This window comes from Protomyctophum bolini (genome assembly GCF_963924005.1).
Source record: "Protomyctophum bolini genome assembly, chromosome: 16".
Taxonomy (NCBI): domain Eukaryota; kingdom Metazoa; phylum Chordata; class Actinopteri; order Myctophiformes; family Myctophidae; genus Protomyctophum; species Protomyctophum bolini.
This window is the reverse complement of record NC_137877.1, coordinates 12,644,165-12,669,002: the sequence shown is the minus strand read 5'-3', so window position 1 is coordinate 12,669,002 and position 24,838 is coordinate 12,644,165. Positions and strand designations below refer to the sequence as shown.

The window sequence follows — 24,838 nt, the reverse complement described above, 5'->3', positions numbered from 1 at the left end:
CCTCGACTGTCCCATCTCTCTGTGTGCAGGGAGGGACCTCCCTGCACCTTGACTGTCCCATCTCTCTCTGTCTGCAAATGCAGCAGCGGTGGAACCCGGAGGATTGCTCTCAATGAAATTAAACGGATTGAAGTAATTTTTCTCTCTACTTTGTTGCGTTGGCTAAAATGCAGCTCAGCTGCACCTCCACTAGTCTACAGTGGACTAGGTGCTTTCTTGGTTCCCTGCACGCTAGACCCCCCCCAGCCCCCCCCTGCCCGCCCCGCCATCTCTCCAGCAATAACCGCCATCAGCGTCGTCTCCTGTCCCTGCTGTAGCTGCGACGCCTGCTCCTCCGCCGCTCGCCGCGGCTCCGCCTGTCCCTGGAGGTGCTGCGTGAGCTGCGGCTGCTGCCGCCGCCGCCGCCCCCCGACCTGTGGCTCCTCCCCGACCTGTGGCTCCTCCCCCCGCTGCTCCTGCTCCTATCGCGGCTGGAGCTCGTGCTTCTGCTGCTGCGGTGGCGACGGCTGTGACTCCGCCTTCTGCTGCTGCCACCGCGGTGACTGCTGCTGCGGCTATGGCTCCGCCTCCTGCTGCGGGAGTCCCGCCTCCTACTCCTGCTCCGCCTCCTCCTCCTCCTCTCCTGGCTGCAGGAGCGCCGCTCCCTCGCTCGCTCCCGGCTGCCACCGCCGCCGTGCTCCCGGCCGTCTCGCCTCTCCTCCTTGTAGGGCTGGCCACACAAATTGGAAGGTTATATTTGCAGACCTGTACGTAGGGTTGGGATTCGGAACCGGGTCCATTTCAGACCCGGTTCCAACATTGCGGATCCGGAGCCGGTTCCATCGTTTTCGTATTAACGGTTCCCCAAACGGTTCTCATCAGTCGTCATTTAGCTCCGCTGTGTCTGTGCATGCATGCAAGCAGAGCCTGTGGTGACGTCACCCCACCTACATGAGTGAGTGGGGTCGGGGAGGATACGCCCACTGTTCTGTGCATTCAGCGACCGCCGCGGAGCAAGTGGGACAGTATGTCGAAGAGATCTCAAAGTGTGGTTAACAGAGAGTTACCAGTTGCACCACGTCCACGAGGCAACATCTCAAAATCAATATGTCTACACGAGTCCACAACTCACGAGAATAATCTACAGCAGGCACATCGCGTTTGAGAGCCATGCGGAAAGCCGTGCCTGCACTCCCCGCAGCTCCACCACAGCCGGCGGGGGACGAGGATGATGCAAGGCTCGTTCACTTTCCCCAGGATAGTAACGTAATAGAAAATAAAAACTACTAAACTTCTACAGAGCTTTTCATTAGCGTGTTGTACAACTGTTGTTAATTTAGACCGCCAATGACTCGACGTCCTTCTGTCTGATATTATATGAATCACGTTAAATATAGCCAAATCAATTTGTCTGCACTTATTTTTTACAACTTATAAGCAACTCAACTGCTTTTGATTTGTCTCTAAATTAATCGCGTGACTGTTGAGCCCAGCGTTTAGGTGCATATATATACCTCCATAGATTGATTACTTTATAAACAGTTTGCAGAAAAAAGCACAGGAACGTAGCCTACAGTTCAGGGTCTTAGGTCTGCTAAGAGGATTTTATAATCCAAGAAAGCACTATTTGTTTCCATTAGGGTAAGGGGTCCTTCATATTAAATTAATCTGACCATTAAAGACAACATTTGTCACCACAACAATATCATTATTGCAATGTGTATGTACTGTATATTTAATATACAGTACAAATTGCAATATACAGTAGCCTACAAATTGCAACAATGATATTGTTGTGGTGGCTAGCTGGTGGTGGTGAAATTAAAATAATAGTGCCACCTCATAATTGTAAAGAGCATTTTCAATAATTGAATTAATTAATTTGTGTTTATTATGTACTTGGTTAGGTTAGTTATAATATAAGCATAATCTATGTCAGAAAAAAAGGGGAAAAATAATATTGGGATCCGTTAAGGGAACCGTTAGGAACCGGAACCGTTAAGAGGGAAACGGGAAGGATCCGGAACCGTTAAAATCCTAACGAATCCCAACCCTACCTGTACGTGCCCGTCGACTACCGGCCTACTTGAGAACGATGCAACTTGGAAACCTAATAATACCCGTTGTCAACTTGTCATAGCACTCATTTTAACTGTGTCTGTCTGTGTCCCACATGGAGACCTCTGTATCTGCCTGTGTCTGAAGAGGGCCAACTGACTGACTGTGAAAAGCGGACTGGTTAAGTAGGCTAATCAATTGTCAGAGCCTGACCAGAGCCCACACATTTATTGTAAGATAGTGTCGATTGCTTTTCCCGCGCGCGCTCACCCATCCCATCGTGAGCTTGTAGATTGGTTATTTTTTTTTATTGAAAGAAAACCCATTCAGGGCGGGAAGCCCTTTTGGTGGCCAATTACATATAATTGTAGGGCTCCTTGACAAGTTTGAGCACCCCTGACACAGAAACATAGGGTTTTTCAGAAAACGCTCAGGATTTAGAAGTCAGAATTTGTAATTTGTAGAATTAGTTAAATCAATCACTTTATATAATCATGTAAATGATCTCACCTCCCTGTCCCGTCTCTTGCGGTCCTCCCCCCCTCTCCTCTCCCCCCTCGCCCCGGAGGAGGAGGACACCCTCTTCTTCCTCTCGGACACCTTGGAGCGCACCACGCTGGCCTTCACGGGCTGCTGCCCCCCCAGGAGGTCCCCCTCCGCCCCCTTGGCTCTGCTGACCACCACCGGGGCCAGGAGGAGACCCAGGATCACGTCACTGCCCACCAGGCCCGAGGAGTCCTATAGGGGTGGGAATTATCATCAATTAATGCATTCATTGGTTAACAACAGCAACAACACTTAGACAATTATTTTCATGGCAAAAATGCAGGACAACAGTGGCAAATACATTTAAAAACTAATCTAGAGAGACATGGTATCATTTAGTGCCTTAATGGCATTAGGAATGAAGGAATTTAAAAAAATGTTACGGTAAGCTTTTGGTACTTTGTACCGTCTACCAGAGGGAAGTAGTTGGAACTCCTTTTCGAAGTACTTCCTTGTAGATACAACTTAATTGTTTCTGTCTCTTCCCAATGGTTTTTGAGGCTAGGTTCACTATTGGCTGCAGCTTGCTTCTACCTTTTACATTAACCCATTTTGGGCGGGAATCCCTTTTGGTGTTTTAAGCATTATGATATACTTTAAAAAATAGCAGATCTACAAGCTCATAGCTACAAGTTTGTAGGTCTGCTAAAGTCGTGAAAATATGGCGCAAATCATTGAATATATATTTCAGAGCGAACATTTTTAACTAAAATTTGGCTTCTGGGGGTTCCTGGAACTACATATTTTGAGATAGGGGTCCGTGGCCCAAAAGAGATAATTCTGGGGGTCCTTGACATGAAAAAGGTTGAGCACCACTGACATAGAAACATGGGTTTTTCAGGAAAATGTTAGGATTTAGAAGACTTTTTTTACCGAGGACGTGTCCTTCTCTCTGAGCAGGGCCTGGTCCTCCACCTCCCCTCCTCCTCCTCCCTTCTTCAGGAGGTTTCCCAGCAGCTTGTCGCGGAGCTCCTTCTCCTTGCGCTGCAGCTCCAGGGCGCGCTCCTTCTCCGCCTCCACGCGACGCAGCTCCTCCTCCTGGCGCCGCCGCCGCGCCTCCAGCTGCGCCAGGCGAGACAGCTCCTCCTGCTGGCGGGCCAGCTCCTGGCGCTCGCGCTCCTCGAGCTCCGCCCGCTCCGCCTCCTGCTGCTGCTGCTTCAGAGCCTGCATGGGGAGAAGGACAAAGATACAATCAGTTCATATATATATAATATATATATAATATACTTGACGAAGGCCACAGAGAGCCGAAACGTTGTGTGCCCCCCGGCCAAAAACGTTGAGAACCCCTGCTCTAAACCACCACTAGATTCTCAAACTTTTTTTTTTTTCACAGACCAATGAAAAGCAAAGCTTTTGCACACCTACAGGCGACAGGTGCGTAGGAGAGGGTACGGTGCCCCAAAAAGGAAAAAGGAAAACAACCGCACACTGTCTTCAAATGCAGTGACCAACTTTTCAGGCTATCTTTTAAGATCGCCTGATGAAGGCCGCATAGGCCGAAACGTTGCCGTTTCCCTGAAATAAAAGTTGGTCACTGCATTTGAAGACAGTGTGCGGTTGTTTTCCTTTTTTATTTCACAGACCCCCAGTTTGATATGCCCACCCACCGAACGCTCTGGATACGTAGAATCACTGTTGCAGCACCCTGCATCACACACACACACACACACACACACACACACACCTTGGCTCTGGCCAGCAGCTCAGCGATCAGCCTGATGGACTCCAGGTTACGCTGGGCCAGCAGCAGCCGCCGCTCCTCCGTGGCGATCTTCATCTGCAGCCTCCGCTGCTCCTCCTCCTGCTGCCGCTTGGCCTTCTTCAGGCTCCGCCTCTCCTCGCGCTCGCGCTGCTTCTGCTCCTTCTTGCGCAGCCGCTCGTCGCGCCTCCTCTCCTTCTCCTCCTCCTCCTGCTCCTTCTGCTGCCTGCAGAAAAATGTATTATCAGTATGCTGGGGACCCCCTGGAACTCTCTCAAGGACCCCACTTTGAGAACACACTGCCCTAAAGCATCAAGGTTGAAGTGCGGCGCGACGCCCACTGCTAGTGGCCAGTAGTTAGAATGGTTTAAATGGCGGGGACCCGTTACGTTACGACACAGGGACATGGAACTCAACCTAGTCGAGGGAAGCCATATCACACAGGTCTTTGCTTAAATAGATATTTAAAAAATCACACCCGTGTGAACTGAGTGGTGCAACTCCTCCTATCACAGCCTGGGTCTCTGCGTACCTCTCCTCCTCCTTGCGTCTCTCCTCCTCCTCCTTCTCTCGTCTCTTCTGTTCCTCCCGTTGTCTCTCTAACTCCTGGAGCTTCATCCTCTCCTGCTGCCTCCTCTTCACCGCCACCTCGCTCAGGTGCTTACTGGTGTCAAAGGCCACCTGACAGGGAGAGAGACAGACAAGACGTCTGAGACACATACTGTACCAAGACATCAGAAACATGTACTTCCCATGGATTACAATCACCCAACGAGAGTTTGAAAACCACCAAATGTTTTAAACATTGAAATACTTTCAAAAGTATAAAGCGTCTCCTATATGGATGTATAACTATCCGACAGAAAATGCACAATCTTTGTATAGTTTCACAAGATAGTATTACTCAAAAGTGTTAATATAACACAGCTCTGTTTACACGTTTATTTTATTGTTTTATCTTGATTGTTTTGTTCCACTTTTGCTTTGGCAATGTGAACGTATGTTTTCTCATGCCAATAAAGCTCAATTGAATTGAGATAGAGAGAGAGAGAGAGAGAGAGAGAGAGAGAGAGACCCACAGACACACACACTTCATTAAAAGAAACAACCTTTTTAATTTAAAGGACCACCATGTTGATATGCAGTAGGCCACAGATCACCATACTATTCTTGAAAACAATGGTACTCCAATAGTAGTGAATAGTGATGGCCAGCCGCTAACACCAACGCTTAACACTTAACTGTTAAAACAAAATGTAAAAAAAGTTTTCTGAAAAACCTTATGTTTCTGCATGTGCTCAATATTTCATGTCAAGGACCCCAAACATTATATGTAATTTGCCTCGGCCCCCCCCCCTCTGAAAATATGTTATTCCAGAAACCCCCCCAGAAGCAAAGATTTAAGTTAAAATGTTCACTCTGTAACACTATATATTCAAAGATTTGAGGCACATTTTCACGATTTTTCAAAAGAAATAGCAGACCTACAAGTTCATAGCGCGGCACTCGGTGCCGCGTTATGAGCTTGTAGATCTGCTAAATAGCTTAATTATAACAATGCCTAAAACACCAAAAGGCGTTCCCGCCCAGAATGGGTTATGGGATGTCGTTCTCTCATTACATTACATTCTTGCATTACAATTAAAACGGCCAATTTCTCAGTATTTTGTCCTCCTCTCATTTTCATTGGGAGTGTTACCTCTCTGTCTGGTCTCCCCATGCTGCGTTTTTACACTTCACAATGACGCTTCAGTCCGGGGATTAAAAGGAGTGTCCTGATTCTCATCCCACTAAAAGGCCTTAAAGCTGCTGTGTTACGCTGAACAAGACAATCGCATTATTAAACCACGCGCATGACTATTGGTATCACACGCTGAGAGAGAGAGACCTTTGACCTTTAAAAGCACTTTTATTAAAACTCTGCAGTACATAAAATATGTCACTTCAAAATTGCAGTTAGCTCATATGAAAAGACTAGATATAGATTACACCTCTTTTTGTGTTCCCAGTTCCCTCTGTTTTGTTCTTCCGAGATAGCCATATAGCCATTTTTGCTGTGCCATAAATCAAATAAAATAAAATATGTACAACCTATTTTCCGGAAGGAATATTTTGGCCCAAACACAAACAGTTCATTAGAGAATATACTTCCCCACCAGCCCTTGAAACCAATGACTCGACCTGTTCAATAAGTCCCACAGCCTTGAACACTGGATAAATAGAGAGAAAGAGAGAGCAAAGCTCTCACACTGGGCCTTCATCACATCAGGTTGTAGAATCTCCTTTTCATGATGTCACGCACCCCCTAGAGGGCGTTGTCACGCACCACAAGGGGTGCACTGACACAACCACAGTTTTGCATAGTAGCCCCTATGTAGCCCCATAGTAACCCACATATAGTCGAAGAAGCAGTGTTGCTTTTGCCAACATTTAGATTTTTAGTTTTAGTCATAGTATCAATAGTTTATTTAGTTTCAGTCACATTTTAGTCACCTGGAATGACTAGTCACCTAGTGTTAGTCGACTAAAGATCATAATATTTTAGTAGACTAAATCTACAGTTGATTTAGTCAAAATGTAATTTTGGCGGGCCTTGATGCCACGTAATGACAGATTTTACACTTTCTGAAAATATATACATGTTCAGCATGCAACCAAGTGTAAAATGACTTGTACTGGATCTCGTCCACTAGTCCCTGTCTAACATTTTAGTCTAGTTTTTATTTGTTGACAAAATTGTCAATAAATTAGTCTTAGTCATCATAGCTTAAGCCCATCACACACCGTCTGCGGCGCACCGCGCCGCCTGGAAAATAGAACTGTGTTCTATCGGCGTGCCAGGCGACACGGCGCGACGCGGCGGACGGAGCCGGTGTGCGATAGGTTCATTGAAAATAATGGAGGCGGCTGTGTCCGCCGCGCGGCGGACGCAGCCGGTGTGTGGTGGGCTTAAGTTTTCATTTAGTTTCCATTTTGTTTTCACCAGTGCAAAAAAGTTAGTCGACGAACATTTTTCGTCTTAACCCATTTTGGGGCGGGAACCCCTTTTGGTGTTAGCATTATGTTATGCTTTAGCTTTTGAAAAATAGCAGATCTACAAGCTCATAGCGCGCGCTACCAGTTTGTAGGTCTGCTATTTTTGAAAAATCGAAGAACCACTGACATAGAAACATAGCTTTTTCAGAAAACTGTCAGGATGTAGAAGAATTTTTTTTAATCTGATCTCAGGTCAAAATGGGTTAAGTTTTTAGTCGCCGAAATCAACACTAGGAAGAAGGCGGCAGCCTGGCCCCTTACCTTGATGAAGCCCTAGTCCATTATTATTATTACCTTGATGTTGCAGGCGACCGCCTTCCCGTCCTCTCCCTTCAGCATGAGCTTCATGCCGCGCAGCGTGTCCATGGCCTTGATGAAGCCCTGGTACTCCTGATACTGGACGTAGGCCTCGAAGTTCAGGTGGCCCCCGAAGCTGAACGTGTTGAAGTTCTTGTCCAGCATCTCCTCGCGGTACGGGTCCAGCATGGGGATGTCCACGTTACGCACCTATGGGAAAAAAACACACCAGTGTTCGTTTTTTTGTCACGTTGAAACTAGGGCATTAAGCAACTAGTCGACTAGTAAATCCGCTAGTCGATCTTGTTGGTACTAGTCGACTAGTTGATAAGAAAATAAAAAAATTGTAGGCCTCAAGATCAGGTAGATTATAGTTATAGTCACCAATGTACACAGTTTTTAAATATTTATTTCCAAAAATAAAAACACAATAGGTTAAACAACTAGTCGACTAGTAAACTAGGCAACAAGTTGAAACCTGACTAACCCATTTAGGCCCAGACATCGAAATTAAAATAATCATGTCTTCTAAATCATTACAGTTTTTTCTGAAAATCCTGTGTTTATACAGTATATCAGAGGTTCTCAAACTATTTCATGTCAAGGATCCCCAGAAACTATATGTATTTGGCCGCCGACCCCCATCTGAAAATAGGTTACTTTATTCGTTTATTTAGTCGGGACAGTGTATATTGATGAACATTACATTAAAAATGCAAAATATACCAGATTTAGCAAAACTTGCTAATTTCCATCTGCAGTCCCCAGACATCAAACAATACATACAGGACTGACATACAGGACATAGCATACAAATACCTAGTAATTTCAAACGTAATAAGAGTAGTAAGAATAGAAAATAAGAAAAGATTAAACTATTATTAGGGTAGGTTTACTCTAATAATCTCTCTAACACAGCATACAAAATATGTTGTTCCAGGAACCCCTCAGAAGCAAAGATTAAAGTTAAAACGTTCGCTCTGAAAGAACATATATTCAAAGATCTGCGCCACATGTTGACGGTTTTTCAAAAATAGCAGAACTACATGTTCATAGCGCGGCACTCGGTGTCGCGCTATGAAGATCTGCTATTTTTCAATAGCTTAAATTATAACATATAATGCTTAAAACACCAAAAAGGTGTTCCCGTCCAGAATGGGGGTTAATTCACTGAGGATTTCACAGCGTTATCGTCGCAGATCCCCCACCTTTCCGAAGCTCTGGAAGACCTTGGCGAGGGTCTCTTCGTTGGGCCTGTCCGGGTGCGGGCTGTCCTTCTGGCTGAACCAGCGGCAGGGCAGCCCCTCCAGGTGGATGGTGTCCGGCCTCTCCCCCGGCACCGCCTCGTTCATGTCCTCCGCGTCGCGGAAGAACGAGTCCCAGTCGTACTTGGTGGGGAAGTCCACCTTGTTCTCCACGGCACGCACCTGAAAAACACAGGGAGAGACAGACAGACAGGAGACATTGAGTATTAAATCAGACATAGTTGTCAGCTTCAGTTTACCTCCTAGGGTGTTTCATACCACATGAAACTTTGTGCGATCCATGTATGATACAGCCACGTATGATAACAGCATCCTAAGGTTAGCAAGGAATATCACCTCTAAAAGGTGATATTGGGTGGTATTGATACGAGTTTTCAGATTTTTAGCTACGTTTTTCAGTCGGTTTTCCGAAAAACGCACCCAGTGTGCAACCACCTTAACTCATTTTGGTGTTAGCATTATGTTATGCTTTAGCTATTGAAAAATAGCAAATCTACAAGCTTGTAGGTCTGCTATTTTTGAAAAATCGAAGAACGACTGACATAGAAACATATCTTTTTCAGAAAGCCGTCAGGATTTAGAAGAATCTGATCTCAGGTAAAAACGTGTTAATACTAGCCATGTTTTGTATGGAGAGTATAGGTTGCTGCCTTCAGGAAGGAGATATGGTGTTCCAGCATACAATAAGGTCAGACTGAAGAGGTCTTTTGTCCATCAGTCGACTTTGAGGCTTAATCAGGTTTTTGGCATGCAGGACTAGACTGAGCTGTGGACATTGCTCTGTGCCCTTATGTGGCCTACTGTATTTTTGAGTGGTGCAACCACTCCCTTGCGGAGCCATGTGTGTGGGTGGTTGGGTAGCTGGCTGGGTGGGTGGGTGGGTATGAGCACGAAAACAACATGGTTGTTTTTCACCAACTGTGCGCAACACACACACACACACACACACGCACACATTAAATGTATATATGATGCTTTCGGGTGTGCCAGTACAGTACAGTGACAGTACAGTAGAGGGACTGTCGCACGGTAACTCTGTCATTTCTCTACAGTTTCGGATGCGGGGCGGCTCGCCGGAACCGGGCCGGCACCCTGGGTGTGGTCCTAGGGTTCTGGAAATTTTAGTCATCATAGCTTAGTTTTCATGTAGTCAACGAAAAACAACACTGGGAGGCTACAGTTCAAAAGTCAACCTCACATCATCATCACATCACACATACCTTCAATATGTCCGTGAAGAGACTGAGCTTAATGCTCCTCACATCATCATATCACACATACCTTCAATATTTCCATGAAGCCACTGAGATACTTTTCACATCATCACATCACATCACACATACCTTCAATATTTCCATGAAGACACTGAGATACTCTTCACATCACATCACACATACCTTCAATATGTCCGTGAAGCCACTGAGCTTAATGCTCTACACATCATCACATCACACATACCTTCAATATGTCCGTGAAGACACTGAGCTTAATGCTCTTCACATCATCACATCACACATACCTTCAATATGTCCGTGAAGCCACTGAGCTTGATGCTCTTCCCGTCCAGGCGCTCCCGCAGCACCTTGACCACGCCCTTGTTCTCCACCTCGCCCTCGAAGCGGATGAAGTCCATGGTGCTCTTGGAGATGCGCAGCGCCGAGAACTGCTCCGGCGCCACCATGGCCTTCACGCGCTCCATCACCTCCCAGTTGGAGATGCTCTTGCCGGGCGTCTTCAGCTGGGGCAGCGCCACGCTGACGGTCATCTTGGCGATGGGCTTGAGGAACAGGCCGTGGTCCTGGCAGAGGCACAGGGCCTCCGTGGTGTCGTGCACTATGGTGGACATCGTTGTGCCAGACGGGGACGCAGAGGCTGGCTGAGGAGGAGGGAGCAGAGAACAGAACAAACATTAGAGATGTACTGAGGAGGAGGGAGCAGAGAACAGAACAAACATTAGAGATGTACTGAGGAGGAGGGAGCGGAGAACAGCGCAAACATTAGAGATGTACTAAGGAGGGAGCAGAGAACAGAACAAACATTAGAGATGTACTGAGGAGGGAGCAGAGAACAGAACAAACATTAGAGATGTACTGAAGAGGAGGGAGCGGAGAACAGCGCAAACATTAGAGATGTACTGAGGAGGAGGGAGCAGAGAACAGAACAAACATTAGAGATGTACTGAGGAGGAGGGAGCGGAGAACAGCGCAAACATTAGAGATGTACTGAGGAGGGAGCAGAGAACAGAACAAACATTAGAGATGTACTGAAGAGGAGGGAGCGGAGAACAGCGCAAACATTAGAGATGTACAGAATAGATAGCATTTTTTCCATCCCGATTCCATAACTTGCATATCGGTAAAAGAAATGTCTTCTAAATCCTGTCAGTTTTCTGAAATACCTATCGATATCAGTGGTGCTCAATATTTCATGTCCAGGACCCCAGAAACTATATGTATTTAGCCATAGCCACTGACCCGCATCCGAAAATATGTTGTTCCAATATGTTGTTCCAATAGCGCAGCACTCTGTGCCGTGCTATGAGCTTGTAGATCGGCTATTTTTCAATAGCTAAATTATAACATAATGCTTAAAACACCAAAATATCAGCAGAGGCTGAGGAGGGGCGGAGAACAGCGCAAAGATTAGAGATGTACAGAATACCATTTTTTCCTTCCCGATTACATAACTTGCATATCAGTTACCGAGTACCGATCCGATTACACCAGTGTGTAATTTAACCCATTTAGACTTGAGAACGGATTCTACAAATGTCTTCTGAATCATGACAGTTTTCATAATATAACCTATGTTTCTAACTTTCTATGTCGGTTGTTCTCAAACATTTCCATGTCAAAAATATATCTACATAATATCATATATTATAAATAATATAGCGTAGATCAGGAGTTAGTGTGTTACTGTGTACATGAGTGTACAACTTGCCCATATGGTGCAAGTTGCGGAACATTCAGTAGGTCAATTTCCATGGATTTGAATAGCTGAATCCAAGACGCATCACAAAGGGCTACTACTAGCGTCTCCACTGTGTTACTAAAGTTCTACCCATTCTGGGCGGGAACACCTTTTGGTGTTTTAAGCATTATATTATGCTTTAGCTATTGAAAAATAGCAGTGCTGTGCTACCCAGCTGGCAAAGATCCACCGAGCGGCGCCGGCACCGCTGTGCTCACGACGGCGAGGTCTCGCTCAGTGGAATGGGTGGGGGTGAAGTGAACGACGCGTTGCTGTCTAGCCTGACACCAGCCTCACGTCAGACAGCCACGCCATCTACATTTGAGATCATTTACATTTGAATGCACAGCTACTCAATGTAGATGAGATGCATTAGCATCAGATTGTCTTCACACTTCTAGAAATTATTCTCTAGCCTTGAATCAGCATCAGCATAATGCTGATTCAATTTCATGGATTAAATGATCCTCAATCATTTTGAATAATTTTTGCCTTGTTTTTGTTTTTATTAATTTCTTATGCTGTTATTGTATAAACTCATTAAAGTCTAGAGATTGTAGGTCTGCTTTTTTTGAAAAATCTTGAAAATGTGGCGCAAATCTTTGAATATATATATTCTTTCAGAGCAAATGTTTTTAACTCAAATCTTTGCTTCTGGGAGGTCCCTGGAACAACATATTTTCAGATGGGTGTCGGCGGCCAAATACATATATTTTTGGGGGCCCTTGACATGAAAAGGTTTGAGCACTGCCGACATAGAAACATAGGGTTTTCAGAATACTGTCAAGATTTAGAAGGCATTTGTAGAATTGTCCTCACGTCTAAATGGGTTAACACGCCACGGATGTTAACTACGTGATGTTCATATTGTTTCTTTTCTTGTCCCCTCAAACTGAAACTCGTTGTTGTGGTGGGCTTGTTGATCTGCTATTTTCGGCGAGCGACACCACTCTCTCTGGCATTAAGAAATGTGAATCCCTAGACTGTTTCTCAATGAGCACATTCTACGGATGGTTGCAATTCGAAACTGGTCCTTGTATAAAAAGTCCTGGTTTCATCCTCATCAGCAGTTTTTGTATTGACTGGTGCTTCCGTTTGAAATGTACCCATTCTACATACTGTGAATAACATTTTCAATCAATCAATATTAGAAAATGTTGTATTGACCTGTACCTTCTTGAACTGTGCCCATCAATGTTATTTTATGTCTTTCTTCCATCGTTTCTGATCTTGCATCATGCATTTTCTTTAATTGGTTTGTCTCCCACAACAACACGACACGTTGTTAGCTTGCAGCTCGGCTATTTTTTGAAAAAGTCTTCGACTAATAATAATAATATACCATTAACTAACCAAACCAGGAGACGGGAGAGGTTCAATTTGATTGATTGAAATATGTATTAACAGTTTGCAGAATTACAGTACATTTCAAGCACAACTCAATACAAAGACTGTTCACTGTGAGTGGACGACCCAATAAAGCATTTCACTTGTTTACAAGAGGGTCCACCTTGTTCAATTCATCAAAGAAGAAAAAAATACCTCATTGTTTTTGTTGCCAGACGGCAGAGACCCTAAACAGTAACAACAACAACAACACAAGGAGCCATGACAACAAACACTGACCACCACAACAAATCAGCTAAAACGGTTAGCATGTTAGCTTAGCTCGTCCCAAATCCCCTGCCACACAATGCAGCTAATTAACACTAGCGGCGGCTAATGCTAACTGCCCTGTTGTGTGTTAGCTGTAGCTAATTCACCACGTCCGAGTGTCTTATCATCACATGAGGTTATAATAATAACGTTAAAACAAAGTATTATAATTTCCACTTACCTAACCTTATAGTTAGCCGATTTAGATAGACGACTGGTCATTCCATAATGATGTTATGCCACTGGCTAGTGGCTGAGCGAGAACTAAGAACAGAAGCAGAAAGAATGAACGAGGCACTGTCTAGTGAGCTAATCTAGTGAGCTAATTTAAGGCTTCCGGTGGACGATCTCTTCAAAATAAGAGTACCTCTAGAGTATTGAAAAAAAGTTTAATTTGCACATTAAAACTACAAATTAAGCATTTAAATGATGCTATAAGACACACATTATGAACGACTGTGTAGTTCTTCACTTCCGGATGCAGTGAACTTTGAACTTGGAGAGTGACGAGCCAACGACTTACAGAAAACGAAGCACGTTTTGTTACAACGTGGGGGAGTAGTGACCTCATGTGGAACTACATGGAACTACATGGTATGTGAACAAAACAACTCACAACTGATGTCCACTTGTCCAGCCAGGGACCACCTGACCTCACCACCATGGGTCCAAATTGATTGATTGATTGATTGATTGATTGATTAACAGATTGGAGAATTACAGTACATTTCAAGAACAACTCAATACAAAACTGTTAACTGTGGACGACACCATAAAGCACATATATGTTTACAATAGGGTCCATCATGTTTAATTCATCATATTTTCGTCCGTAGGTGCCCTTTGAGAGCGCATTTGAAGGAGTCATGGGATTCGCATGTCTTAATGACTGTTCGTAGGGCGTTCCACATTTTGGTGGCATAGGAGCGAAAAGAATGTAGTCCCTTGTTTGTGCAGAATCTAGGTTGCACATGGTTTGTTGAATTCCCTCGAGCACTCGAGCACTGTTCATGCAGCCTGGGCCCTGGACTGAGACAAGCTGGAGTTGGAAATACATTGTTTTCAACGAGGGTGGCGCAAACAAGAGCTATTTTAAGCATGTGTGCAACATGACAACTGTTTTAAAGTATTGTACAGTAACAATTAAAGTATCTGTAATGTTTATGTTGTACTACTAATACTACAAAACAATCTAAAATAAAGGGATTTAAGATCATTAAAGCTGGGCTGTTGCCTGAGTCCAATGCATTTCTGCCTACTTTCGATCCAGGACTTGGTCCAGTTGGTTGTCCCCATTCTCAATAGAAGTATATGTATTGGACTGGCCCCATGTGTTGTTTTTGGCAGCAAATTTAGATTTTAGTCACTTGAATAGTTTTCACTAAATATCATAAGATTTTAGTCGACTAAATCTACAGGTGATTTAGTCGACTAAAATGTGTTTTGCTGAAAATAGCCGGAGCTTGTAGATCTGCTATTTTCAGCATGCAACCAAGTGTAAAATGACTTGGATCTCTTCTCCCACTCGTACTTTCCTAAAATTTTAGTCTAGTTTATATTTCGTGACGAAATTGTCGATATATTTAGTTATCATAGCTTAGTTTTCATTTAGTTTCCATTTCGTTTTCATCAGTGAAAAAAGGTAGTCGACGAAAGGTAGTCAAGAGTTTTAGTCGACAAAATCAACACTGGTGAAGATAATCTGTCACTCTCAATGCACTCTGGGACACTCACACTGGAGGTGTGTGACGTCTGTTGTAATTTATGAGACAAATACAGAGCCAATATTTGGATCACATGCAGTACCCAGCTGAGCTTTGCGGGTTAATTGGTTGATGCCTGGCTTGTTAAGCGTATCGTATCGTTACAGTGTGCTGTTACAGTGTGCTGTTACAGTGTGCTGCTGCTGCTGCACAATTTAGAAAGAGAGGGTGGAGAGGACATGAATAGATAAAACACGGGTCCTGCACTGGAACCCTGAGGCATTTTTCTTTTTCTTTTTTTCCCCCTTCTTTTTGGCACAGTTTCCCTTAAAAGATGAGAGGAATTTACATAATAGGCATCATGCCCATGACTTTGTATGTAGGTCAGCTGGCCTGACCACTGTGCTCTGTCATCTGACAGATACATCGCCCCGGGGCGAATTGACTATTGTAGTAAAACTACATCTTCACTAGTATCTCCTCCTCCTAATGACCTCAATAAATCTAATTGGGCTATAGAGAAATAACAAATACAATTATAAGCCCTGAGTGCTAAATGTATGTTGACTCAAACACTTTGGCATTCACCCGTGCAAGCCTTTGGAAATTAATTATTGCTTATAGTTAGATCATGTGTCTGTGGTTCTGGTGGATGAGAGAGAGAGAGAGAGAGAGAGAGAGAGAGAGAGAGAGAGAGAGAGAGAGAGAGAGATTTTTATTATCGTGACGTGAGATTCGTGAGAACGATGGCTTCCATTTTCGCAACTTTCCAGGAATAGAAATCCTGCAGTTTCTATTAGCTTGGATTCCCCATCAACGATGCCACTGCAATGCATGGTAAACTCTACTGAACTGCCCACAGCCCTCCTATACAAGACACAGACTGACGAGAAGAGTGTGCTATTCTATCATGAACATTAGTGAGAACAAATTATATGAAGATAGATAGGTTGAAAAGTGATCCTTTAAGCCCTATACAGTAATAAGCTTTGTCATGACAAATACTAGTGAAATTAGCAGAAAAGTAATGCGTTGAGAGCTTGTAGGTGTTCTTTGAAGGATGTTCATCTATAATGTTGTGGCCCAAACTAGGGTCGGTAACAGCATGCACGCGAGCTGAGTTTGCTCATACTTGGGTGTATATGAGGAGCACACACAGAACAGGTGCAGAGTGAGAGTTTATTGTGGTGCAGCGTTTCACAGGCCAGCCTGTGTATAGAATGTGATGGGTACTAAATGACAGCAAATGGCACTGGGGTCATCACTTCATCAATTATTCAGCCCCAGCAGGCAAGCACAATATCACTCTGACTCATTATGAATGGTAGGCAGAAGAAACAGCCAGTTTCATTTTGCCCTTTTGTGTGGCCGTGACTTTGCATAATAACATTGTAACATGGTTATTGTATACAACACAGTCCTGTTATTGCCACCTATAGCTGTATTTGCGTCGTGGACGGTTGGTTGTGCAAGTTGAAGAGAAAGGATTGTCTGTGATTGTTATTTTTTTCCTTAAACAATTATTGCTTTATTTCCCAAACAACAAGAATACGAGTGGAAAACTTGGCAGTTAAGAGATGACCATCATGGCTCAGTATAACAGTGTCTTTCACATCATATCATTTCACAGTATTTGACAGACAAGACAGACATGATTTTTAGACATCAAAAGGAAGCAGGCAGTGCACAGCATTCACATTCTGTACAATACATTTTGCTTATTACACGGCCTGGCTGAATGCACCGCATCTCGTTATTTCTGCTGTGCTCAACAACAATAACATACCATCCTGTCTGTAGACTCTACTGGACTAGCATAACTACCGTCCCAATTCTGGAGGGGGGGAAGACGATTAGTAGAGTGAAAACAGCATGGGGCATTAATATAGACCCCGGGGGGACTCCAGTATTTAGAGAGGTTAGATCCTTTTCAAATCACTAAAATATTTGTGTTATCCCTCATTTAGTAGCTGCGTAATGCAGGATAATGAACAGCAAGTCGGGCATTATTTGGGGGGGAAACCCTTAGAGTATATATTAATAGAGACGGCACCCGGAGGAAACCCTGAGGCGAAATGGACATAGTGGCTGAATTTGGTATTGCAGCTCGAGCCAGCGCTGGTTCGTTGACTATCATTGCGCACGTTCACGTTATGGGGCCCATGACACGTGAATGAATGTTTCATACGTGAACGTGTGCAATGATAGTCAACGGCCCAGCGCGTTCACGTTTTGGCCCAATCCATCCCAGAATACACTCTGTTCCTATACCCGGAAGAAGGAGTGAAATCGCCTCATGTGCTTTTGAGCAACTTAATTCAAGTGGATGTGAGGAGAACTCCGGTGACGTCTCCATTAATATATACTCTAAGGGTGAACCCTTTCAGGGTGATTCAAGTCCTGCATCACCTTGTCGGACTTTATTTCCTCAATAATAACCATGTTCATTTCATACAATAATATGAGAAGTCCGTCCACCGTTAAATCCAGCCGTATACTCAAACACTAATGTGACATTCAGGAAATCTAGGAAGCATCAAAAAGTTACAGTATCATCAATCCATCTACAATATCCAGCCTTTAAAAGATGCTATAAGCAATATGTCGAAATTTTTATCAGGAAGCAGACAGGCAAATCGACCAATGACAAAGCTTCTAAGAAAATCTTTGAATGCAGATTGCGGCCCCTAGATGTGTCACAGAGACAAAAATCTTTTGGAGCGTTCTACCCATTGCTGGCTGTCTGAATACAAAAAACTAAAAGTCATTACAATTTTGACATATTATTGCTTATAGCAGCTTTAAGTTCAGTTAGAAACCCCAAAGGTTTGAATGTGGTTTAAAGATCACAATATTCCTTGGCTATACATACTGTAGCAGCCCTATGGTAATAATATCCTGAAAAAAAACATGAATAAACCAGTTGAACAAAATTATTGTGTAACAGACGTTTGAGGTATGCTGCTGCGGTCATTAAGATAAATCTAAGCAACACTGTATAACAGACCACCACCATGTGCGTCCCAGCTGTCAAACAGTCAGATTATGTAATTAATCCAGCATTAATCCAGCATCTTTAGAAATATATTCGGCTAAAGGGCTATAACTGCCTGGCTGGCAGTAATCGCCCCATCTGTGTAAAACGCGCCAGGCTAACTTAACCTCTCTCGTCGCCAGGCCTTCCCCACATATGGCTACAGCCATTAACTCTACCCTCAATACACGATCAACATGCCTTGAAATATGAAGGGAATAAAGCAAACAACAATATTCCAATGTTTGTATTTAACATATAAATCATTTATGGGAGTGTGATTATGAGTCAGGGGATCATCATAACCACAGTGGAATAGTAGCTGTCATGGTTTACTTTTAGACAAAGCCATTTCATTCCATTCTCAACTAAATACATTCAAAGTGACAAGTGCATATTCAAAGGTCATAAAAAAAATGTTTAATTACTAGCAACTACAGCCTTTTTTTTTCATTGACATTATATTAATTAATTAAGAAAACATCTTCCTTTAAAAAAGGAGACTAAAATCTATAAAATGAGATGTATATTATTATATAAAGGTTCTTCACTGCAAATAGGAACATGGTTTTTGGAGTATAATCTAATCTGAAGTGCTGTTTTCACAGCTGTGTTCCGCTCTCTTTTTCGCGAGTCAAAACCAAAGTGAAAAGTGCATACGACCCGGCCCACTTCTACATTTCCGCCGTGTAAGAACAGTTTCCATTGGAGGTGTGAAAGCCAGAGAGCAAGTCATTCCATTGCCTTGCTATCCGCTGGTTTCACAGACCCCTAGCCCTGAAAAAATAAAAAATAAAATAGAAATAATAGATATTTTGGACGGGAACCCCTTTTGGTGTTTTAAGCATTATGTTATGCTTTAGCTATTGAAAATAGCAGATCTACAAGCTCATAGAGCTTGTAGAAAATGTGAAAATGTGACCCAAATGTTTGATTAGAGTGAACAGAGCGTTCGTTTTGAGCTAAAATATTTGCTTCTGGGGGGTTCCTGGAACAACAAATTTTAAATGGGGGTCTGCAGCCAAATACAGATAATTCTGGGGGTCCTTGATATGAAATAGTTTGAGCACCACTGACATAGTTTTTCAGAAAACTGGTCTAAATGGGTTAAAAATCTGTTGGACAGGAAAACTGAAAACCTTCATTAGAGAGTCCCACTGATAAGGAAAATCATTATTTCTTAAACCAAAAATAGCTACGTTTATTTGACATCTGAGCGGCGCATCAGCCAAACAGGTTGGAGAGAGGTCTGGTCCTCACAGGGCTGCAGGTGGGCAGGCCGTCTCCACCTCCTCCACCTCCTCCACCTCAGCCAAACAGGTTAGAGAGAGGTCTGGTCCTCACAGGGCTGCAGGTGGGCAGGCCGTCTCCCCTCTCCACCTCCCCGGCGTCCCTGAAGGAGGTGCTGTGGATGATGTGTGCGCGGTGGCGCCCGCGGTGCAGCCGCGCGTTCAGCCGGCTCAGGGACGACTTCCTCTGCACGCCCGCCGCCTTGGCCTTTGTCGTTCCGTTACCCCCGTCTCCCCCCCCCGCCGCCGGCGCCTCCTCGGCGGCGGCGGGGGGGTTGAGGAGCCGGAGCACTCTGCGCCAGCCCCAGCCCGGCCCCCGGACCCCCGTCCCGCTGCCCCCCTCGGCGCTCTCCGTGTCGGACTCCGAGCCCGGCGACGTGACCACGCCCTCGTCCTGCAGGTTGGCGACGAGCGGCGCGGGGAGGTACTGGATGGCACGCCTCCCGCTGTAGTCCCGGACCTCGGGGTCCGCCTCCCAGTCCGACAGCAACACGCGCACCACCTGGTCATTCACCACGCCACGCACGCACGCATGCACGCACACACACACACACACACACACACACAGGTTCAGTCAACATTTCACTGGAGAATCACTTGACAGGTACAAAGTTTACACTTTATATTATATTTGAGAGAGGGATAAGGATAACAGACCCACAGGCAGAAGACGCTGCCACACAGAGGGATTTACATGTTATGATATGAAGTTAATGATTAATGTGACCGTCTGACAAACTCAACCTCGACATTGGGATAATTCAAAAGCAGGTCAACAATCCTGTTATCCACATTCTATTGGGCGGCACCAGTGACCATAGGCATAACATGGTAGACGCCTCTTCCAGCTCTGGGGCACGTGTCTCTGTTGAAGGCAGATTCCTTGAGAAGCATAGTGGAAGGAAAGTGGAAGCTTGCGAAGCTTCCCGCGCGCGTAACGGAAGGGGACAGATTTAATTGATAAGTCCCGGAAAAGACACGCTGCGATTGGCATGTATAGTCACTTGAGTGGCAGCGAGAGACATGGAGGAGTCGCATGAGTGACGTGACTGACGTCACATGCGGGCAGCGACGCAGCACGCCTTCAGGACAGAGCAACACCCACAGCCATAATACTAGAGGGAGCGTGAACAACGATCTGGTGCCACCCATTTATAAAACAAATATGGGAAAATTCACCTATACCAAAGCACTGCTACCCAGGTGTGGAATGTCCGCCCCCTTCCCTCAAAACAAACAAATCACTGGCTTCCTTCAAGACAGGCCTAAAAATTCACCTGTCAGCAGGTCAAAGGGAGAGGAGGTGATCGCCCCAGCCTCTTTATGCTAATAATCCCCTTAATAATCCCCTTCCCTTAACTTCGGCCCCAACCTGTGCATACTGTATATTTCATGTTTAGAGGAAATGTATATGTTGCTTTAAATTATTATTATTATATCAATTGCTGTTACTGTGTTAAATTATTATTCATGTCATGTGTGAGTGGATGGGATCCGAATGGAAACAAGGCTGCAATGTCTTTCTTCGGTGAAATCCTTTTTTGGACAAAAATGCCTGACTGTACATTGTGCTGTTAGCATTTATATGTTGCCACAATATTCAATCAATCAAACTTCCGCTTGACTTCCTGCCTTCAATGGAGACGCGTCGCTCCAATCAGAGCCATAGAGTAAGACAGAGTTACGACATTGAGGGGGCAGAAAACAGCCTGGTCTTTGTATAAGATTGTATATTGTCTTTGTATGTATTCGCGCGAGACCAATAGACATGCATTCCGTAAACTTCCGGTTTTGTCCCTTTTCAGTAGGAGTCTATGTAGAAGAGCCTGGGCCAATGAAGTGCTCTGTCTGCTCTATGGCTGCTCTATATGGCTCTGGCTCCAATGAACTGCAGCGGCCAATGAACCGTGTATTATTATATTTTAATATGTATGCGCCACATTTTCACGATTTAAAAGGAAATAGCAGACCTACAAGCTATGGGCTTGTAGATCTGCTATTTTTCAACAGCTAAAGCATAACATACATAATGCTTAAAACACCAATAGGGGTTCTTGCCCAAAATGGGTTAAGCAAGAACAAAGAAACAAGTCAATACATCATAAACAAAATAGTTTTTATGAATCATACGTAAGCTAAGAACATAACAGTGGAATATCTATATAATTAAACTATGCATATATAAGTGCTATGTCTAAGTTACATAAGTTGTGCCTGTAAGGTGGGTTTTCAGACTACGGCGGAAGATTAGGAGTGAGTCTGCAGTTCTGAATGTAATGGGAAGTGCATGTATTCCATAGTTTTGGAGCCAGAAGGGAGAAGAGTTTGGGACGTGTGGAGTGTTGTCCTGGCGTTTTTAGTTAAGGTACTTCCAGCTTCCCTGCGTTGGCTGATCTCAGCGTGTGGGAGGGTTTGTATAGGGTTTGATGAGACAACCTTTGGTTGCTTTGAATGCCAGCATCAGAGTTTTGTATTCTGTGCGGGCAGCGACCGGGAGCCAATGGAGGGAGCGGAGCAGGGGGGAGACATGTGAGAATTTTGGCTGCGGCATTTTAGATCAGTTGGAGAGGCTTAACCCATTCTGGGCGGGAACCCCTTTTGGTGTTTTATAAGCAATATGTTCCACTTTAGCAATTGAAAAATAGCAGATCTACAAGCTCATAGCGCGGCACCGAGTGCTGCGCTTAGGAGCTTGTAGGTCTGCTATTTTTTTCAGGGTGAATGTTTTTAACTCAAATATTTGCTTCTGCAGGGGGGGTCCCTGGAACATTTTCAGATAGGGGTCAGCGGCCAATTACATATATTTATGGGGGTCACCAGCCACCAACCACAAACATAGAAACATGGGTTTTTCAGAAAACTGTCAGGATTTAGAAGACATTCTAAATGCCCCCCCCCCCCCCCTCCCCCCCACATCATCCCACTGACCTGTGTGTGCCCGTGCATGGCCGCCAGGTGCAGGGGCGTGTAGCCGGCGCCGGACCGGGCGTTGACGTCCACGTGCACGGCGTTCAGCCCGGCGAAGGCCAGCAGCCGGGACAGCAGCTCGGCCTTGCCCTGCTTAGCCGCCCAGTGCAGGCAGGAGAAGCCTGTGACGAAGTCCCTCTTGGCCACCAGCTGGGGCTCCAGGGCCAGCAGCGGCTGCAGGCTGTCCCACAGGCCGTCCGAGGCGCACAGCATCCACTCGTGCTCCAGCGGGTCCAGGGCGACCGAGGCGCAGTCCTCGTCCGTGGCCGAGGAGGAGAGCAGCGAGCCGGAGTCGCTGTCGGCGCTCCTCACCGAGTCGCGCAGCCGCGAGCCGCCGCGGTTTATCAGAGACCTCCTCACCTGGGGTGGGGTGGGGTGGGACGTCACACACACACACACACACACACACACCGAAACACACCGACAAACACACACACACACACACACACACACACACACACACATGCACGTGGACACTCAGTTCTAGATTCATATAGAACTAAATATAATGCTATATTTTATTTTTATTTTTTACAGGGAGAGAGAGAGAGAGAGAGTGAGAGGGAGAGAGAGAGAGAGAGAGAGAGAGAGAGAGAGAGAGAGAGAGAGAGAGAGAGAGAGAGAGACCGACCTGAGGGGAGCTGCTCATCATCAGCTCTATGAAGTTCCTGCGGCTGCCTTTGGGCGTGCTGCCGTCCCCAGCGCCGGGGTCCTGCGGTCCCTCCATGCAGGCGCTGTCCTCCGACAGCCCGCCGCCGCTCAGCAGGGCCCGCTGGGACCCTCTGGACACCCTGCGGCCCCCTCTCACCACCTGACCGTGGTGGTGGTGGAGGTGGTGGTGGTGGTGGAGGTGGTGGTGATGAAGCTCCAGCTCTGTTCCTATAGCAGGGGCCGACTCTCTCCTCCTCCTCTCTCTGAGCTTCACCTCTCCTCCTCCTCCTCCTCCGGTCGAAGGGGTCCCAGCTGTGGTCGCTTCATTCACCGGAGTGGCTGGTTCGTCCTCCTCCTCCTCCTCTATGCGCGGCCGCTCGTTGCCGTTTGACTCATTGTCCAGGAGGCCAGCAGTGTCCGTGTCTTTGTCGAGTGCGTCGTCGGGGTTCCCATTGACGTAGTTCTCTGATGATGTTGATGATCCCTTGTTGATGTTTTCACCGGGATCAGCTGTGACTGACAGCGGACTGTCTGCTGCGCTCACGCCGTTACCGTTGCACTCCTCCTCCTCCTCCTCTCCTTCACCACGGCCACGGACATCCATCATCACTGAATCCACGCACGCCTCCTCCTCCTCCTCCTCCTCGTCCTCGTCCTCCTCGTCCTCCACCTGCTTCAAACGGACGAATTTCACGCCGTTTTCCAGCGTCACGAGGGCCACGCCGTCCACGGTGCGCCGCAGCGTCTCCCGGTCCATCGTCTCCAGCGACGAGTCGTTCTTCCAGATCGACTCGAAGTGGTCGATGAGCTCCATCTGCTTGACCCTCCCTCCCCGCTCCGTCAGGAACTCCAGCACGGCTCGCTCGGTGCATTCGGAGGCCATCGCGATGAGGGAGCGTCGCCCCTCAATGGTCCGCCAACGGTCCGGGTCCGTCCTCCTCAAAACGTTTCAAAATGACAGTGCTCGGAGGAGTCGCATCGTGGCGTGCAAGTTCACCCGTGCCGAGTCTGTAATCCTTTGATGTGGGTCGGTCTTTGACAGCATCTTCTTCATCCTCCTCCTCCTCTCCTCTCCTCCGACCGAGGCGAGGGGGAACAACACCAAAGTGTTGAGTTGAGTGTTGCAGACAGGGGGCGTAGTTGCAACAAAACAGGCAGTGATTCCACGCCACGGCACGCCCCTTTCCTTTCGGTACGACTGAGAAACTGCAGCTACTGAGTCTCCATTTTGGCTCTGTAATGTTTGTATTGAATTTGATATTGAACAGTGTTATTATTATTATTATTGTTAAAATCTTATTATTATTAGTAGTAGTAAAATTGTATTATTATTAATTATTATTATTATGATTATTATCGTTTTTCCCTTTTTACCTCCCTTATGATGAATTCCTGTTCTGTTCTTTTTGTACGTCTCTAAATGTTTTGATGAATTGAACAAGGTGGACCCTCTTGTAAACAAGTATAATGCTTAATTGGGTCGTCCACTCAGTCTTTGTATTTAGTTTGTGCTTGAAATGTACTGTAATTCTGCAAACTGTTAAGTGTTAATATGGTTAATACATATTCCAATCAATCAAAAAGTCTCCCTTAGAGCCATCATGGCGGCCTAAAGCCTTCCCATCTGAGCTCTACCATTGTAGAATGACGAAAGGGGAGGATTCAATACAGTCCCAAATCAC

General features: G+C 45.5%; 2 protein-coding genes across 3 annotated transcripts; both read right to left on the bottom strand.

The window, feature by feature from the left end:
• Nucleotides 1–261: 261 nt before the first annotated feature.
• Nucleotides 262–13,982, bottom strand: akap17a (A kinase (PRKA) anchor protein 17A). 2 transcript variants are annotated; one of them, XM_080786475.1, is made up of 10 exons: nt 13,969–13,982; nt 13,699–13,805; nt 10,403–10,759; nt 8,827–9,045; nt 7,616–7,828; nt 4,818–4,966; nt 4,271–4,511; nt 3,457–3,747; nt 2,548–2,775; nt 262–709 (listed from the first exon to the last, which is right to left on the bottom strand). In XM_080786475.1, exons 2-10 carry the CDS (start codon nt 13,732–13,734, stop codon nt 290–292), a joined length of 2,154 nt encoding a protein of 717 aa, XP_080642601.1. In that variant the 5' UTR covers nt 13,735–13,805; nt 13,969–13,982; the 3' UTR covers nt 262–289. The 2 variants fall into 2 exon arrangements, with proteins under 2 accessions (XP_080642601.1, XP_080642602.1); XM_080786476.1 differs by lacking the exon at nt 13,969–13,982 and having other exon boundaries at nt 13,694–13,951.
• Nucleotides 13,983–19,557: 5,575 nt separating this feature from the next.
• Nucleotides 19,558–24,039, bottom strand: sowahca (sosondowah ankyrin repeat domain family Ca; the record flags this gene model as incomplete). Its single annotated transcript, XM_080785280.1, has 4 exons — nt 19,558–20,040; nt 22,467–22,865; nt 23,137–23,735; nt 23,838–24,039. The coding sequence occupies 4 exons, from the start codon at nt 24,037–24,039 to the stop codon at nt 19,558–19,560; spliced, it is 1,683 nt and encodes a 560-aa protein (XP_080641406.1).
• Between the last annotated feature and the right edge of the window lie 799 nt (nt 24,040–24,838).